The sequence below is a fragment of the Scophthalmus maximus genome, chromosome 12 (genome assembly GCF_022379125.1).
Source record: "Scophthalmus maximus strain ysfricsl-2021 chromosome 12, ASM2237912v1, whole genome shotgun sequence".
NCBI classification, from domain to species: Eukaryota; Metazoa; Chordata; class Actinopteri; order Pleuronectiformes; family Scophthalmidae; genus Scophthalmus; species Scophthalmus maximus.
This window is the reverse complement of record NC_061526.1, coordinates 11,535,534-11,553,228: the sequence shown is the minus strand read 5'-3', so window position 1 is coordinate 11,553,228 and position 17,695 is coordinate 11,535,534. Positions and strand designations below refer to the sequence as shown.

The following is a 17,695-nucleotide window of genomic DNA, read 5'->3' as shown; positions in this document are numbered from 1 at the left end:
CTGAAAAAAAAGTCATTTAGATGTTTCATGCACATACTATTATGTAAAAAACTGTAGTTTGTAGAGAAGTGTAGAGAAACATGTATATTCAAATAAAATATAAATAGGATATGTGCACTATGAACAGTATTGACAGAATGAGTTCACTAAAGAAAATTAAATAAAGTGTAAGAGTATTGCTATGGACAGATATGTACAGTATAGACAGTGGTAATGGTATGATAGACAGTGTATTATAGGGCCAGAGCCGCTGACAAATTCAACGAGGACCTACTGTGATTATTATTAGAATTACTATTATTGTTATAAGAATATGCCAAAGTTATTCAAATTTGAATTATTTCAAGTATCAAAACTAAAATTTCTATTTTTTTAAAAGTAATAATTATTAGAATCACTATTGATCAGGACAGATCAGTGCTCATGTGGCGCTGACACTGGGGCGTGAGTGTTCACTGCCCCCCGCTGTTCGCAGTGCAAAACTACATCAAAGCCAGACAAGGTTACAGCGCAACAACGCTCAATGCTTTCAAAATAAAATCAATAAGCTAATTTAGAATAAATCATAATAAATGCACCTTAAACTTAAGCATAGGGAAATCAACAGAAATACACAGGCAAAAAGACAGAGTTTCACTTTGTGGTTAGATACTAGAACTGCTACACGTTCTTAAAATTGAATAATTTTTCAGTTTACTTACATGATGACGAAGATGTTATGATTTAACAGAGGTATATTTGGTTTGGTTTATTGTTTTTTGTTGTTGTTGTTTTAATGAGAACGTGTTAATGTTTAAAAAAGTCTTTAAATAGTTAGTTTAATTTCCTCTTTTACATAATTTGGTTCAGGTTTGTAGGCTCACACACACACACACACACACACACACACACACACACACACACACACACATACACACACACACACACACACACACACACACACACACACACACATATATATGCTTACATCTGCCAAAAAAATACAATACAATAGTTTACTAACATGAAGACGAAAATTATTATCTATCATAATATTAACAAAGCTATATTTAGTTTGGTTTATAGTTTTTGTTGTTGTTGCTGTTTTAATAAGAACGTGTTCATGTTTAAAAAAGTCTTTAAATAGTTAGTTTAATTTCCTCTTTTACACATATTGGTTCAGGTTCGTAGGCTTACACACACACACACACACGCACACACGGACACACGCGCGCGCGCTTACATGTGCCATTCAAAAATACAGACCATGGTTTCGATCGCGCAAGTATAATGTTTTTACTTTGAAGAGATACCGGAAGCGTTGTTCTTGTTGTCACTACACGAAGTTAGCCGGTGAACTTTTCCTCCACCCCCTCACTCTGCGACTCCTGAGCGCTCTTCTCTGCGGTCCGTCGTCTCCTCCATGTAGCATCAATGCCGAAACCTTCGTCCACAACTCGGGTCGTCGTCGCCTTCTGTGCCTGCGTCCATTGGTGAGTTATGGAAGAAGAAGAAAAAATCACTTTACTTTTTTAGTTTTAAACAGACGCGTCGTTATCACGGCAGGCGAACAGCGACACTGGCCGCGGACTAACGGTTCCTCCTCCCGGTGAAAGTCAAAAAAAAGAAGAAAGGAAAAAGTTGTGTCTCCTCGTCGCGGCGGGTTGTAACGGTCCGTTTCAGCAGCGGACACGGACTCGACAGTCGGTCCGCGGAACGAGAGACGGTGTCGGTTCCGTGGAGTGTCGGCAACGTCCAGACCGTGTCGAGTTCTGCTTCCTGCTTTTGCCCCTAAACTGCCTCTGGTGCGAAAAGACGCACTTCAACCAAAAAACTCCACTCGTGAATCCTGTCAGTCGAGATGAGTAGATTCACCTCTAGTGTGTGTGTGTGAGTGAGTTGACCTGAAAAAAAAGCTCTGATTATCCACTAAACCTGCTTCCTGGAAACAGGGCCCAAAAGGTCAGAGGTCATAGATCAGAAACCCTGTTTCTGAGCGATGGGTGTCTCGGATTACAAATTGTGTTTCAGTCTCTCTGTTGGTGAATCTGTCTTGTATGGTCACATGCTGTGTACACAAGAGGACAGAGTAAAAGTTTGTCCTTTTTCTGTTTTCCTGCTCCCGTCCCCCCGTGTAGCTAGGCGATGGACGGCCAGCAGATCCTGGTGAGCGACGAAGAGCCCAAAGTCCTGCGAGAGGAGGCCCGGAGGAGGCGGAGGAAGAAGGCCATCACGTCGTCCCCCAGCACCTCCATGGACCAGATCGCCGTGGAGTTCGTCCTGCCGACGGCAGCGCGCGCGGGGAACGGCCCCGACACCCTGCTGCTGGAGGTCGCCGGCAACTGGACCGTGGAACAGGTCCGCTGGTGTTGTTTTTTTATTACCGATTTTAAAACTGCGGCTCATTTGTTTATGGGTGTGACACCGGTGGTCATAACGGTGCACGTTTCCCGACTCCCAGGTGAAAGCTCAGGTGTGGCTGAAGGCGGTGACGTCCAACCTCTGTCCCGACTTCTACCAGAGGTTTTCCCCCGACCACTGCATCCTGCTCTACCCGAAGAAAGGCAACATGTGCGAGATCTACGACAAGCACCAGGTCTTCCAGACGCTCGACTGTATCCGCTACTGGAGAGGTACGGACACTTGACAGAGATGCTTTTCACTTTTCCACCCCACGGAGGTCAAATTGTCAAATTGGCTTAGGAAATTTCCTAAATCTTGAATTGACCCGGAAGTTTTTGTTCAGCAGCCATGATAAGAGCTGTTCGGATTATTTAAATGCATAGGAAAGGGGCTCCAATGCTTCCTTTCCTATCTCCTCTAGCATAAGGTACACTGGACCTTCCTATGCGAAAGGAAAGGAGATATAGCCGCCCCACAATTTGTAGTTTCACAACAGCAGACGCACATCAATAACATCCGCCGTCACATGATGACGTAGTTTAGTGAAAGTTGAGTCGGATTCTCTGAGCAGCGCTGTCGGCTTTTCCTAACTCCTATCAGTCCTCCTTTACACCTTTCCTTGACCTCATGACGTTTCCCACTGAGGTCAAGTAATAGTAGATAGGAAAAGATGATAGGAAGGACATTTCGACCGCACCCCGTGTCTGTTGTGTTTCCTAAAAAGCCCTGAAGAAGGACGTGGGGCGGATCCAGCTAGTGCCCCGCCCCCAGCCCTCGGACGAGTCCGCGCAGTACCAGCGCTACCTGAACTACCTGATCGGCTACGACGTGACCGACGTCAGCAACGTGCACGACGACGAGCTGGAGTTCACGCGCAGGAAGCTGCTGACGCCGCGCCGCGTCGAGCTGTCCGACCGCGACCCGCGGCTCTACTCCGTGGACCCCTGGGTGACCCGTAAGCCACTGCCCGAGCACCTGCTCAGCAAGGTATGCGCGTGTGACTTAATTGCTTGTGAATTACCAATTCATGAATTAAAGTGCAGCGGGTATTTCAGTCCCGGCACATAAAGAATGGACTGTAAACTCAGTATTTTCATGAATTCTCATTTTGTCCCACCTCTCAGGTGAGCAACAATCACATCCTGCTGGTGATCCATATCAGCACAGTCAGCCAGACCATCAAGGTCTCCATCGACGACACGCCGGCACAGGTAGACAAATGTCGGGATGCATTAACTACATATTTATTTACTGCTCGGCGCTCTATTTCTGAGCCCGTTTTCTTTTACTTGGTCTTGTTTAGGTGTTGGCAAGTTTTTTCGCCAAGATGGCAAATAAACGTCTCTTGCTGGGCATCCCCGAGGACGTGTGCGAGGCAGACTACGTCCTGCGCGTGTGTGGCAGGTATGTCAGATGTCAAAACAAAGAACCTTAAAGAGTTATTGATTAGGTTATGTGTCACAGGGTGGTTTAGAAGCAGATTATCATGATTGTTTTCATGTTTTAAACTTTGAAAAAGCAAACATTTCCCGATCTGTTCACACAGGGAAGAGTACCTGTACGGGGGCAAACCTCTGCAGAACTTCAACTGGATCCGTCAGAGCATGAAGAATGGCGAAGAGATCCACCTGGTTCTGGAGACGCCCCCAGATCCCGATCTGGATCTGGTACAGAAGGAGGACTGGGCCCAGGTGGACGACTGCACGGGCGTCGCAGGTAACGGCTTGAACTGAGGAAGAATATCTATCATATCTACTCAGTTTTACTGACGTATGGTCCACTTCGTTCCTTTCGCCAGGCACCCACGAGCAGTTGACCATCGACGAGAAAGACCACGAGCGGGTGTTCACCATCTCCATGTGGGACTGTAACAGGAAGTTCAGGGTGAAAGTGCTGGGTATCGACATCCCGTCCCTGCCCAAAGTCCCCGAGTTCATCGTCTTCATAGAGGCCAGCATCTTCCACGGCCAGCAGCTGTTGGCCCAGGTAAAGAAAAAGATATACAGCACGGTGGGAGAAAATTTGAGGCACACAAAAGAGAAAACCCCAAAAAGAAGTTAAACTTTTCGTTCCATTATACGTAATACAGCTGTGATACAGCTGCAGGACAGTCAAAACGGTTTCCTGTGGCTCATGTGGGGAAACGGAGGAACTAAGAATCTAAACAACAATATAGAAGAGAAAAGGAAATGAGAGAATAATGAACATTGATAATAAGCTTTTATGGAGGACACAACAAATTTACAATGTGCTCTACATTTGAACCAGGATTAAAAACATTTCAGAACCATAATTGAAATAAAATTGGACAATCAAAAAGAATATTAAACAGAATAGAATATAAGATAATATAAATTCGAAATAAAACAATGTTTGGAATGATTTAATAAATTCAGTCTCAGTTCTTTTGACAGGGAGCAAGTTAAAAGATTTCAATAGATGACCATGCATTTTTAGGGTAAAACAAGGTTTGATTCCTTTAAAATCTAAAAAACTAGATTCAGCAAATCATATCTGAGAACCACAAATGTTTTTTTCTTTTTAACACAGCACCTGAAATTTAACCCAGAATCGATTATTTTCAGGAGAGGACGACCTCCAAAACCTTCAACGAAGAAGTGCTGTGGAACTGCTGGCTAGAGTTCAACATAAAGATCAAGGACCTGCCGAAGGGGGCGCGCCTCAACCTGCAGGTAAACTCCCACATTGAATATTGTTTATTGATGCTCTGCTGTTTGGGAGATGGACGGCTGAATTTTTCTCTGCTACACAATGATCCTGCTCGACCTCGTCCTTCTCATCCAGGTGGTGTGTGGGAAACAACCACAGATGTCAAACTCCAAGGGAAGCTCGTACCAGGACAATACAGCAGGAGGAGGAGGAAGCAGCCATGACGGTGAGGTCTTCTCTCATGTAGCAGGCCCTCATGCAGCTGACAGTTTACAAAATGAGGCTTACGTCTGTCTGTCTGTCTGTCTGTCTGTCTGTCTGTCTGTCTGTGTGTCTGTCTGTCTGTCTCCCAGCAAAGACCAAGAGTCGCCTCCTGTACTATGTCAACCTGCTCCTGATCGACCACCGATCGCTGCTCCGCCAGGGCGAGTTCATCCTCCACATGTGGAAGATGCCCGAGAAGAGCGAGGAGAGCAGCAGCAGCATCAACGCTGACAAGCTCACCTCAGCAACCAACCCGGACAAGGCCTCATCCATGGCGGTCGCCATTTTGCTGGACAAGTATTGTTACCCAGTGGTGCTGCCCAAGAGCCGCGACGCGAGCCGGGCGGCGCCGGCCGCAGCCGAGGACGCCGAGGCTGGGGAGCGGGGCCAGAGGGAGATGCCCAACCACCTGAAAAAGCAGTTCGAGGCCATCGTGGCGACCGACCCCCTGCATCCGCTCAGCCCTGAGGACAAGGAGCTGCTCTGGCACTTCAGGCACGAGTGTCTGCGCGACCCCAGGTGCTTCTTTTATTATATTTGTCATATTATTATTTTTCCTCTTACTGCTCAATATCAATTTTTTTGATATCCCCGTCCTCAGGGCGTACCCAAAGCTGCTGAGCTCGGTCCGTTGGGGGAAACAGGAAGATGTTTTGGCAACGCACCGCCTGTTGGAGCGGAGCAGTGCATGGGACAGCAGGTCAATGTTGTTTTTTTTATGATACTGCCACCACGCCGTGTCTTTCCTTGTTGCCGTAACCTGTGGTTTTGTGTCGTTCTCTCACAGCGGCCTGGACGTCGGTCTGGCCATGCAGCTGCTGGACTGTCACTACTCGGACGCTCAGGTCCGCTCCATGGCCGTGAGGAAGCTGGAGACTCTGGAGGATGACGACGTGCTCCGATATCTCCTGCAGCTTGTACAGGTGAGTCTCTTCTTTCGGTATCTTGACTCTCTGTAAAAAAGCAGATTAGAATATTTCCCCAAATCTCAAACTACTCGTTTGTATGTCTACTTTAGTAACATCGCGACGGCAGGACTTCTGCACCGAGGCACTGCTACTTTCACTCAAGTCAAAATATGTCACATGCTTTCCCCCTTTGACCGATTGCTCAATAAAAACGTACTTATTTCCGTTGCTATCGTCAAACTCACCAGATGCAGACTGTGGGTATGGACCTGACATCACATATGTCTTTTTTTGTTTTTGAGAAGTATTTTCTTGTAGTGAATGTAGCCATTTTACCTACGGTGCTTGCGTCTTCACATGCAAAACGTTCCACCAAACAAGTTCCACCCCGACTCTTATTGGATGGGGCACCGCCGCTGCCTTCATGCGGTATCGGAATTATGGTAAATACAACTTACCGGCTTTGAAATTGCACATGAATGCCCCCACTCCAGTCGTGATTTTGAGTGGGAAACTTTGAGATCATTTTTAATACCCGAGTTCCCGAGTTGGGGGCGACCAGAACCTTTCAACATGGCAGAAAGAGAGGATGTATTCAGTAATGGATGGTACGTAATTCTGTATTTTTTAACAGTGCAACAAGTATTAGCTGTTGCTCCTGTACATCATTTTAATCTGCAATCTATGTGCAGTTAACTTGATATAGACCAATCGCTGTTCATCATTCTATCCGTAACAAATTGGACTATAGTCTGCCAGCGCAGTGCAAAGTTATAACATCAGCCATTTCACCATTTCTTCCAATAACAAAGCACTTGAACGTGACTTTCTCGTAATTCCAACTTCATGTGTAGGGAATTAAGACCTACCAACTAGCACATGAAGGCAGCATCGGTGCCGCCAAAGACGCCCCCCTATAACAGAGTGATATTAGGTGTGTTGCCCAGCAACAGACTATGTGGAACTACAATTACTAATTGATATCTCATTTCATATGAGAGACACTGAACACATCATCTGCGTCACATTTGGGGCTCACAGTGCCAGAACAAAATAAACTTGACGTGATGAATCACTCCTTCCTGTGAAATATCCCGCGCCACCTGAGTCACTATTCCACACGCTCGTGGAAAGAGGCAGCTCGGCACATGCGCGTGCATGTTTGTCTTCCGATGCATTTCCATTTTCTTTTTTTGGACTCCGTGGTTAACTTTGCATTAGCAATGTGAATTATCAGCCGAGCCCATCAGCGGGCCTTTTGCTCCGATAGGAAAATTACTTTCTCCTCCACAGACCCGTTGTATCCTCTGCACGTCTGCGACACGTGGAGTTTTTTTTTTATTTCACTACTGATATGCATATATGGAATAACACAGAAAAATACTGACTGCCTGCTTTGCAAAGTTGTTCCACTGACTCAGAACGGGTATTATAGGTGTAATTCTGTTTGTTCTATTTCATATAGGGAAGGATTTTCAGAGCTCATACTGTACCACCATCAAGGCTAATGCCCTATCTGGACATTTTAAAGACATCTCCATGAAATTTCATGGAAATGAGTTCTGTAGTTTTTGAGTAAACTATTTGTACTATATAACTATTGTATTTGAATTTGTTTGTTTGTTTGTTAGTTTGCAGTATTACTGCCGAAGATAATATAACTTCCTTTTTGCTGTGGCAACTAAAGCATAAAAATTTGATCATGAACTCTAAAGGGGGAATTTAGTTTTTTGTGAATTTACCCCCCAAAAAAACATTTTTAAATAGAAAACTGTCTCATATTCAGATTGACCACAATGTGGTTTGGTGTGTATCCACAGGGTTTTTGAATGTGTTTATATTTGAATGTGCTCATTAATCGTGTGTGTGTGTGTGTCTGTTTGTGTATGTGTTTTTCCTTCAGGCGGTCAAGTTTGAGCCCTACCATGATAGTGCCCTGGTGAGGTTCCTGCTGAAGAGAGCTCTGAGGGTAAGCAGGACCAACATCTGTTGTCTCACACACTTTGTAGTGTGTGTGTGTGTGTGTGTGTGTGTGTGTGTGTGTGTGTGTGTGTGTGTGTGTGTGTGTGTGTGTGTGTGTGTGTGTGTGTGTGTGTGTGTGTGTGTGTGTGTGTGTGTGTGTGGGTGGGTGGGTGTCTATATTTGTTCCTATTCTTTTGCTTTTCGTCTTCCTGCCTTGTCTCGTTTTTTTCCGGGTTGATATGTGATAACATCATGATGAACATTTCATTAACCTCAACCCTATTCTTTTATTTTCTTCTCCCTCTTGTTTTGTTACTCTGCTCTCCACAGAGTAAGCGTATCGGTCATTTTCTCTTCTGGTTCCTGCGCAGCGAGATCGCCCAGTCCATGCATTACCAGCAGCGGTACGCCGTCCTGCTGGAGGCCTACCTCAGAGGGTGCGGGGAAGCCATGCTTCAGGACTACAGGAAACAGGTGAGTAACACAACCCCCCCCCCCCACAACACAGCAGCTTTTTAACCAACTGACAGAATGAACTGATGCTCTCCGTGCAGGTGGAGATGACAGAGGCTCTGCAGAAAGTCACCCGTGAGATGAAGGCCATGTCCGCTGACAAATATGACATCACTGCACAAGGTGAGGAGGAGAAATTCAACCTCAAGGCCATGTTTAATCTCTGTGTGCTGAGCAAAGCACTGACAGTAACCTGTGTCAAACATCCCCATAGTAAAAGTGCATTTTATGTTGTTAAGATCATCTAAATCTAATTAGAGGCAACAATTGTACAATTCTTTTTTGATGCACATCTTAAAATTTTGAATCGACTGAATCTGACATCATAATCACTGCAGGATCTGTTACAGTACCTTCCATAGTTTTCTCTCCTGCCACTACTGCAGCCTCCACGTCACCAACCAATATCAATGAACTCTTTGATTTGAACTACGTACTTACTTTGATCAGAGTCTGTAAAACTGTAATGTGAAAACCGACGTAAGACGAAAAGTGAAATGCAGCAGTGTCTGTCGTTTTTTGAAAGACTCATAAAAACACATCTTAAGGAAGTGAAACTAAAGTGTGTGTGTGTGTGTGTGTGTGTGTGTGTGTGTGTGTGTGTGTGTGTGTGTGTGTGTGTGTGTGTGTGTGTGTGTGTGTGTGTGTGTGTGTGTGTGTGTGTGTGTGTGTGTGTGTGTGTGTGTGTGTGTGTGTGTGTGTGTGTGTGTGTGTGTGTGTGTGTGTGTCAGTGGTGTTTCAGTTGCGTCAGAAGCTGGAGACTCTGCAGTCGTCTGGTCTGCCCGAGAATTTCAGAGTCCCTTATGATCCTGGACTGAGAGCTGGAGCCCTGATGGTGAGGGACGGACACACACACACACACACACACACACACTGGCATTGGAGAAATCCCATACGCAGTTATACACAGTGACATTAATTGTGATGTTTTATGTTCGTTGCCTTAAAGGGGCAGTAAGCTATTTTAATCCATTACCCTTTTTTTTGGACCACACAACACAGTGTGTCCAGTTTGTAAACATAACTCCCCCGACACCTTAAGAGATGTGCTAGCAACAAATGCTATGATTCAGGGTTTTTATGTTAGAGCGTCTGTCTCCCGTACCCGAGGCTGCTGGTCCGAGCACCGATCAGTGCGGTTAGAACAATAACAACAATTCATTTTTCTCCAAAAACGCTTACAAAAAAAAAATCTGAAAGGCCTTTCCCTTCGGGTTTTGGAAATTAGCAGTTGCTACAAACGCTGTGATGCATTGCATTGGATTATTGCCGTGCAAATTCTCTATGTATTGTATCTGTCACCATCTAATGATCGGAAAAAAGAAAACCAAACCGATTTCCCATCAGGAACATCAGAATTACCTGCGGTGAATTCTGGAAATTTCAGAATAAATGTATGTGTTTGCAGATTGAGCAATGCAAAGTGATGGCGTCCAAGAAGAAGCCATTGTGGCTGCAGTTCAAACGGGCTGACCCCACCACTCTGTCCAAAGACCCTATCGGCATCATCTTCAAAGACGGCGATGACCTCAGGCAGGATATGCTCATCCTGCAGGTGAGTGGCACCTTAGTCTTGAACACAGAATTCAGCCAACCTATTGGAGGAGGACGCCGAGACTCATGTTTTGCATTTTTGTCCCGTGTGCCCGCAGATTCTGTTGATCATGGAGTCGATCTGGGAGACTGAATCTCTGGATCTCTGCCTGTTACCGTATGGCTGCATATCCACTGGAAACAGAATAGGTCAGGGATAAAATAAATAACTGGTCAGGTTTAGAAAACAAACATTCTGTGGTATTTCCCCCTAATCCCCCCTCTGTCTTTGTGTCCGTAGGTATGATAGAGATCGTAAAGGACGCCACCACCATCGCTAACATCCAGCAGAGCGTCGTCGGGAGCACAGGCGCTTTTAAAGACGAGATCCTCTATCAGTGGCTGCGAGACAAGTGTGTCAACGAGGACAAGGTACGGCTCATCAGATTTCAGCAGATCAGATAACATGCAAATCTTTTATTTGGTTGACGGCATGGACAACGGAGAGACACAAACATCCACTCTCAACTGCATCCATCCTTCCATCTACAAAACGCCCTCACCAATATGTCTTTGTTATCTTCACAATAAGTCATAATCTGTGTAGAGCTGCAACAGTTAATCGATTAATCAAATAGTAACTAACCAATTAGTAGCCAGCTATTTCGATAATCGGTTCAAGTAGTTTTTATGAAAAAAAGGCAAATCCTTTTTTTTCAGCTTCTTAAATATGGATATGTCTGGTTTCTTTGCTCCTCTATGACAGTAAACTGAGTATCTTTGGTGTGTGGACGAAACAAAACATCATCTCGGAGTTTTGGGAAACACGATCAACATTTTTCAACATTCTATGACACTTTATGTACCAAACAACTAATCGATTAATTGAGAAAATAATGACAGATTAATGGATTATGAAAATAATCGTTAGTTGCAACACCGAAACCTGTGAGCCTTTTTGAGCTGACGCGTTTTATATAATGTTCGATGGATTCATGCCGATTGAGCACCTTTGTGTGTAGCAACAGTCGCTCAGTTCACGAGACGTTAGAGGAAGTTGCAGCAGTGCCACAGAGAGGAAGGAAGCAACCCTCAGGGTTTTTCCTGTCACCATAACAATCTCACACACACACACACACACACACACACACACACACACACACACACACACACGCACACACTACTTTTAGCCATGACACCTGCACTGCCCGTGTCTGAATCTATTTAATTCCTATTTGTTACGTTTTACGTGTCATCCGAAAGGCGACTCCACTCTGTGCTTCCATATGTTTTTTTCCCTGCGTCTAATACATCAAAGCACAATTCTGTGAAAGATCTAATGGAGGAAGGCAATTCTTTTCATTTTCGCACCCGTTTCACATGTTTGAACAGCTGCGAGCTGTGAGCATGGGAAATAAACTAACAGATGTTTTTCCCTGTGCAACAAACAGTTTTTCTTCTTCTTCCTCTCTCTGTAGTTCCAGCAGGCTGTGGAGAGGTTTCTATATTCCTGTGGTGGCTACTGTGTGGCCACATACGTCCTGGGAATCGGGGACCGCCACAATGACAACATCATGATCACTGAATCTGGTAACGGAGAAAGACATACTTTTTCATAAAACCGTGTTAAGCAAGTTATTGAGTAATCGTAAAAATCTTACCTTCAAGTATCTGTAAAGAGGCTTAAAAAGTCACATGATTTTGTTAACCTTTTGCAAAAGAATATGAATAGACTGGAGTTTATACACACCATTATTTAACGATTTTCAATAAATACATTTTGAATTACCACATTTTGAAATTAAAGAGTTTATCCAAACTGCCGTATTAGTTTTTCTGTTTTTGAGGTTTGTTTTGCAGTTTTTCAAACACATCCTTTATGGTCCTTATACTTTCTGTGTGTAATGCAATCAAACATGAAGCTCAGGGGAAGAAAAAAAATCAAAAAAAAACCTGTAGGAAATACTGAAAACTAGTCTCCTTTGTGTTTATGCAGGGAATCTCTTCCACATCGACTTTGGTCACATCCTGGGGAATTACAAGAGCTTCATGGGAATCAGCAAGGAGTGGGTTCCCTTCGTGCTCACACCCGACTTCCTGTATGTCATGGGAACATCGGGGAAGAAAAGTAGCCCCCACTTCCAGAAATTCCAGGTGCCAAAAAAGAAAAAGGGATTACATAGATACATTTTCACACATCCATCCGATGTCATCTTACGTCAAGTAACAGAAAGGGAAGAAGGACAAGTTAACACTGGTGTCACTCTCCACTGCTGTAGAGCGAAGGAATAAAGTTTGATGCTGAAGTCGCAATGTCTCTGCCACATTGGTTCAGTAAACACATGTTAATCTCAGCTGTGGAGCAATAGCAAAACTTGTGTAGCTCCTTTAAATCAGCTAGCAACTGTTGCTAAGAGGTGACCTCCAATATGGCTGCCAGTCTTAGCTCCTTATCTTACATGTATGTACAGGATGTATGCATTTTAATTACGCAGCTTTTGTTTCTGTCTCAGGATGTGTGTGTGAAGGCTTACCTCGCCCTTCGGCACCACACCAACCTGCTCATCATCCTCTTCTCCATGATGCTGATGACCGGTACGACCCCCTCCCTTATGTGTTGTACTCAAGAGTATTGTTGTCAAGAGATGTCCAAAATGTTTTGTTTTTAATCTGGATTTTTGTTTAAAACTTGATCACTAATTCGTTGGCACTTTTGTTATTTATCTTTACTGACAGAACAGCTACTTAAAGTAAAAACCAAATGTATTTTTCAGATTAAGCAACAAAACAACTGATAGATACTGACATGAGTTCATTCTTATGTCAGGAAAGGTAATCACCTATTTTCTGGATCATTAAACAGGCATGCCCCAGCTGACCAGCAAGGAGGACATTGAGTACATCCGCGAGGCCTTGACTGTCGGTCGCAACGAGGACGAGGCCCAGCGCCATCTACTGGACCAGATAGAGATATGCAGGGAGAAAGGCTGGATGGTTCAGATCAACTGGTTTGTTCACCTGGTGCTGGGTATCAAGCAGGGTGTGGACAAACGGTCCACTTAGTACGAGGCGGGAAAGACTCCGACTTCAACCTGTTCCTCTTGAAGACCGTGTGTGTAAATTTTGTGGAAGTCAAGTCCATCAAAACCAAATCGTTTAAACTCCTGAAAAAAGAATAGAGCTTTAAAACAAGAACTAGATCAGGTCAACGCTACTGAGTGAGGAAAAAGTGTAAGTTAATGAAATCGTGAGGATTTGCAGGCCCTGGAGATTCCAGGGCCTGCAGACTTTGCCACCAAGGTGCGCAAGTGCTCAATTAAAGGGGCAGTAAAAGCAAAGCAATACACGTTTTGTTAAAAATCAATATTTCCTCACGGCCCGTTAGCTGTCGTTTCTGTGTTTCGTGCCGGGGAAAAAAATCCATTTTTTTCGGCTCATCCCAGGCTCTGTCAATTGCAAACAACAACAAAAATCACTCGTCGACACCTTAAGAGACATGCTGGTGAGTGACGCTGTAACTCTGCGGTTTTTGCCTAGTGGTTAGGGCATCGGATTCTCACACACCAGAGGTCATGGATTCGCGGCCCGGCCAGAGCAGTAAAATCACAACAACAAGAGAGAAACAAGCTTTTCTTCCCAAAATCGCTTACTGCCCCTTTAAATTAACTTTAACCGGAACATTTGTCTCCCCCTTCTGGCAACGAGAGGAATTACACGTCTAATAACACGTCCTCGATGCAGAACGTTTTCCTTTTTAGACTGTAATCCTTCCTAAGCAAACAAAGCAAAAAATGAATTATTACATGGTTTTTATTTTTTTTTTTTCCTATTAGTTTTAGCCTACTCCATCTCAGTTGCAACAGTTGTTTCCATCTTCAGCTCTGGCTAAACAATCATCTCTGGTAAAATGCATCACTACCTATGTTTAAAGCCACTGATTTAAATCTGTGCTTTACTTCTAAATACAGAGAGAGTAACCTGGTGCTGACAGGCTCAGTCAGCATCGTGTGATCTCGTTTATATATAAATACTGAAGAGTCTCGCAGTCCAGCTTTAATAATATTCATTGCTGAAGATAATCAAGGCAGCGCAGTAAAAAGAGTTTTTCAATGCATTGCTTAGACCAAGTCCAGCATCCACACCAAGCTCAGAAAATAACATTCATAGGAGGTGTGTATTTTTTATTTTGCTACAATAGCAACAATATGACAAATCATAAGTCTTTGCCTGCTGTAAGAGTAACCTCTAGTCTTAGAAACTGATCATGCAACTCCCAAGGTTGTCAGATAAGAAACTTTTTTACTGTTTCCTGGCGTGAGGAATCCGTTCTCTGACCTGTTTCCACTTGATTCATTCCATCTCTGCTGAGGAAACACATTTCTCTCAAGTTCTCTTTGCCTTATTAGCCTCTTAAACATAATAGATGTCCCACTGTTTATTGAATTCTTACTGAAGTCGTGCTGCACTGTCCCCTGAAACGTACTGTTCTATCGAAGATTAAAGGATCAGTCTGTTAAATAGATAGAAACATGTTTAATAGTCAAAGCACCTGGTTAAAATGAATATTATGCAAGTAAGTAATTATTAAATTAGCAGGATTCTCCTGCTCAAACATTGGTAGTGGAATATTAATTAAGTGTTTTTGATGATTTAAAAAATATATATATACACCAATCTTTTTTTATTTGCACTCACTGTTAATGAAGGATTTTTTACATTAAAGACTCGGTGCTGATGAAATTTTGATTCCAAAAACATGCACTAAAAGTCGTATTTGACTATGCTGATTTGTAACTACTGTAGAATGCCACAGTGGCCTGTGACATTGAGCACGTGCTGGCCAGTGCTGTAGTCACCTGTTAAATAGGAGAATGTAATATATAGTTGTTTTTTTATGCCACATCATATTCTCAAGCAAAGAAAAAAAACACCCTTATAAGATGACAACAAGATCATAATCCACACGACTTGCAGACGTTTTGTGTAAAATCACAGCTGAGCAGAGACTGAGGCAAAGTTAGGAGACTAAAGTGGCAACCCATGATCTAAGTAGCTTTTATTGTTGATAAATGTCACTTCTTCTTTTTTTTTATGGAGTGTGCCCTGTGTGCCTGTCAACATTTTCAATTGATTCTGGAAATGAATTAACTGGAACGTGTTCCCTTTTTTGTGAAATGGTGTTAGAAAATTAAAGTGATGTGCCATAATTTTTGGGTGTTTTCAGTGATTTACGGCGATTGTTTGCATTAATAGTTCAGTTCAGAAAAAAATGACATCCCCTTCTCCCACACTGTATCTCCCATCTTTTTTTATGAACTTTTTTCTCACCCTGACCGATTATTTGAATTGAAACTCTTTTACAATATCAACTTTGACAAGGAGATGGGGCAACACTGCTCGCCTTTTTTTTCCCCATGGTTGTTAGATATAGGACCGGATTTGGTATCAAACGATCTCATCCTCCCCTTCATCCTCCTTCACTCATATTTTACACTCACAAGTCTTTCCCTTCCTCTTCCCGTCAGTTTTAATGTCCATCTCTGACTCGTTCAACAGATATGTACGCGTGGGCGTGAAGTATAAGTCTCTTCAATGCAAGTTTGTTTTACGGCGATGAACTGATGTATACGTCTTGATGTACAGGGCGTTGAGAGTCCAAATTGGATTAGATGATACGCCTCTTCATTCCCCACAGCACTGACTTCTCTTTCTGTTCTGTTACTGTAGTCACTGTCATCTTTTCACCATACCTACGAACTGCGTAGCAGCTTATCTAACAAGTGATGGCGGTGTTCATTGAATCGAGTTAAACGCTCACGATTTCTCCGTAACACTCATATTGCTTGATATGTTTATGTCCTTATGTTCTGTACCTCTGAGGGACAAGTGAACATAAAAGACATCATGTATCTTATACCGCTCACTTTTGCTGGAGAAAAAAAGAAATTGAGAAAGGCGGGTTTATTTTCAAACAAGCCACAAATCATTGTAGAAATTACATGGTTTACCAGGTTTTATAATCTCAATGGGAGATATATCAAAAAAATTAAATCAATATTTTGAGATATTGTTACTTAATAGGAAAACAGAGCATCTAGTGTGAATATGAGTAATTTTTTTCCAATGATATCAATAGTATGCAATGACATAATTACAAAATGTAAGAGCAACCCATCCGTCTCTAATCTCTTCTTCCTCTCTCTCTATAGATGGATCCTAGACACCTATAAATAGATAAATGAATAAGAACATCTTTCTTAAGCACATCAAAACAAGTGCTTCTAGTGCTTCAGTCGCTGAATCAAACCAGAATAGCGCAAGTGTAAGTGACGAGTCATTGCTGTTCAGTCAAAGTTGCTGGAAGTTTTTTCTTTTTCTTTTCAGTTTTACATATACGCCTCTGATGCTAATATGCAATTTATAATGTTTTTGAATATGACTTATTTTAATGTTGGTCATAATTTTTTTGTGTCAAAATCAAAAATTCTATTTGAATTGACCCATGTAGCATACATTTTACTGGAAGTCCAGCTTTTTCCCATAGAAAGGCTGCCGGTCAAGTCATCGCTGAATAGGTCGCTACCAAGGTTAAAACTCGCTTGCAGGGCGAGGTATGTTAGAGGACACAGCTCTGATAATAGTGGCTGACTGATGTCCGAGAAGCCACAGGTTTTTTTCTTTTCCCCAAAGAAATTTAAACCGGGGCGTTTGTGGAATGACTTCCTCAGTTGTGACAGGTGTGGGAGGAAACTGGAAGAAACCGGAGTGAAGTGGAGCGTTGAGAATCGATTCGCTGGCTCTCTCTATTATCTCTGGTCCCTTTCCAGGAAGACGTGAACCAGATCAGACGACGGGGGAAATCAGTGTGTGTGTGTGTGTGTGTGTGTGTGTGTGTGTGTGTGTGTGTGTGTGTGTGTGTGTGTGTGTGTGTGTGTGTGTGTGTGTGTGTGTGTGTGTGTGTGTGTGTGTGTGTGTGTGTGTGTGTGTGTGTGTGTGTGTGTGTGTTCTCATATAGACTTTTGAGTCACTGTGTTTGCAAGGAACTATTTCAATTTTATATCTTCAGGGTGAGGGCACCTGGCCCGGCCCCCCCACCCCCGGAGGGTTATTTGGGGGTCAGGACCTGTATTCAGGTTAATTTTAGTTAATTAGTACATATTCAGATAATTAAGCAACGGATTCTAGTGACTTGTGGAGCTAAATACCAAAAAACGGAATGTGTGTAATTTGCACATGGACGTGTGCACACGTTGTTGTGCTTCTGTGTCAATGGAAATGCCGTTATGTGCATGCATGTGGTTGTCATGTGTGGGTGTGATGCACTTGAGTCTATTTATGGCAGCTGCCTTTAAGTGGCTTGAAGGGTATAAAATACAGATTTAATGCTTCCCCTTTAAATTCACGTTGCGAGCGTGAACTGTCGTAGGCAGCCATTGGAGATGTTTCCATTCATGCTTTTATTT

General features: G+C 43.2%; 1 protein-coding gene across 1 annotated transcript; it reads left to right on the top strand.

Annotated features, from left to right (window-relative positions):
- Positions 1 to 1,313: 1,313 nt before the first annotated feature.
- Positions 1,314 to 15,439, top strand: pik3cg (phosphatidylinositol-4,5-bisphosphate 3-kinase, catalytic subunit gamma). Its single transcript, XM_035646232.2, has 24 exons — positions 1,314 to 1,472; positions 2,118 to 2,337; positions 2,441 to 2,612; positions 3,107 to 3,369; positions 3,507 to 3,593; positions 3,686 to 3,786; positions 3,929 to 4,098; positions 4,181 to 4,368; positions 4,968 to 5,075; positions 5,188 to 5,278; positions 5,406 to 5,835; positions 5,918 to 6,016; positions 6,104 to 6,239; positions 8,128 to 8,193; positions 8,517 to 8,660; positions 8,741 to 8,822; positions 9,431 to 9,534; positions 10,108 to 10,254; positions 10,352 to 10,442; positions 10,534 to 10,664; positions 11,711 to 11,822; positions 12,229 to 12,386; positions 12,746 to 12,827; positions 13,096 to 15,439. Exons 2-24 carry the CDS (start codon positions 2,125 to 2,127, stop codon positions 13,293 to 13,295), a joined length of 3,375 nt encoding a protein of 1,124 aa, XP_035502125.2. The 5' UTR covers positions 1,314 to 1,472; positions 2,118 to 2,124; the 3' UTR covers positions 13,296 to 15,439.
- Positions 15,440 to 17,695: the final 2,256 nt, after the last annotated feature.

What these genes read in the sequence shown, in the direction of transcription:
- pik3cg (XM_035646232.2), top strand. Translation starts at nt 2,125, where the DNA reads ATGGACGGCCAGCAGATCCTGGTGAGCGACGAAGAGCCCAAAGTCCTG. An exon ending in GCCAGCAGCTGTTGGCCCAG is followed by an intron (nt 4,369 to 4,967) that starts GTAAAGAAAAAG and finishes GATTATTTTCAG; the next exon opens with GAGAGGACGACCTCCAAAAC. An exon ending in GAGTGTCTGCGCGACCCCAG is followed by an intron (nt 5,836 to 5,917) that starts GTGCTTCTTTTA and finishes CCCCGTCCTCAG; the next exon opens with GGCGTACCCAAAGCTGCTGA.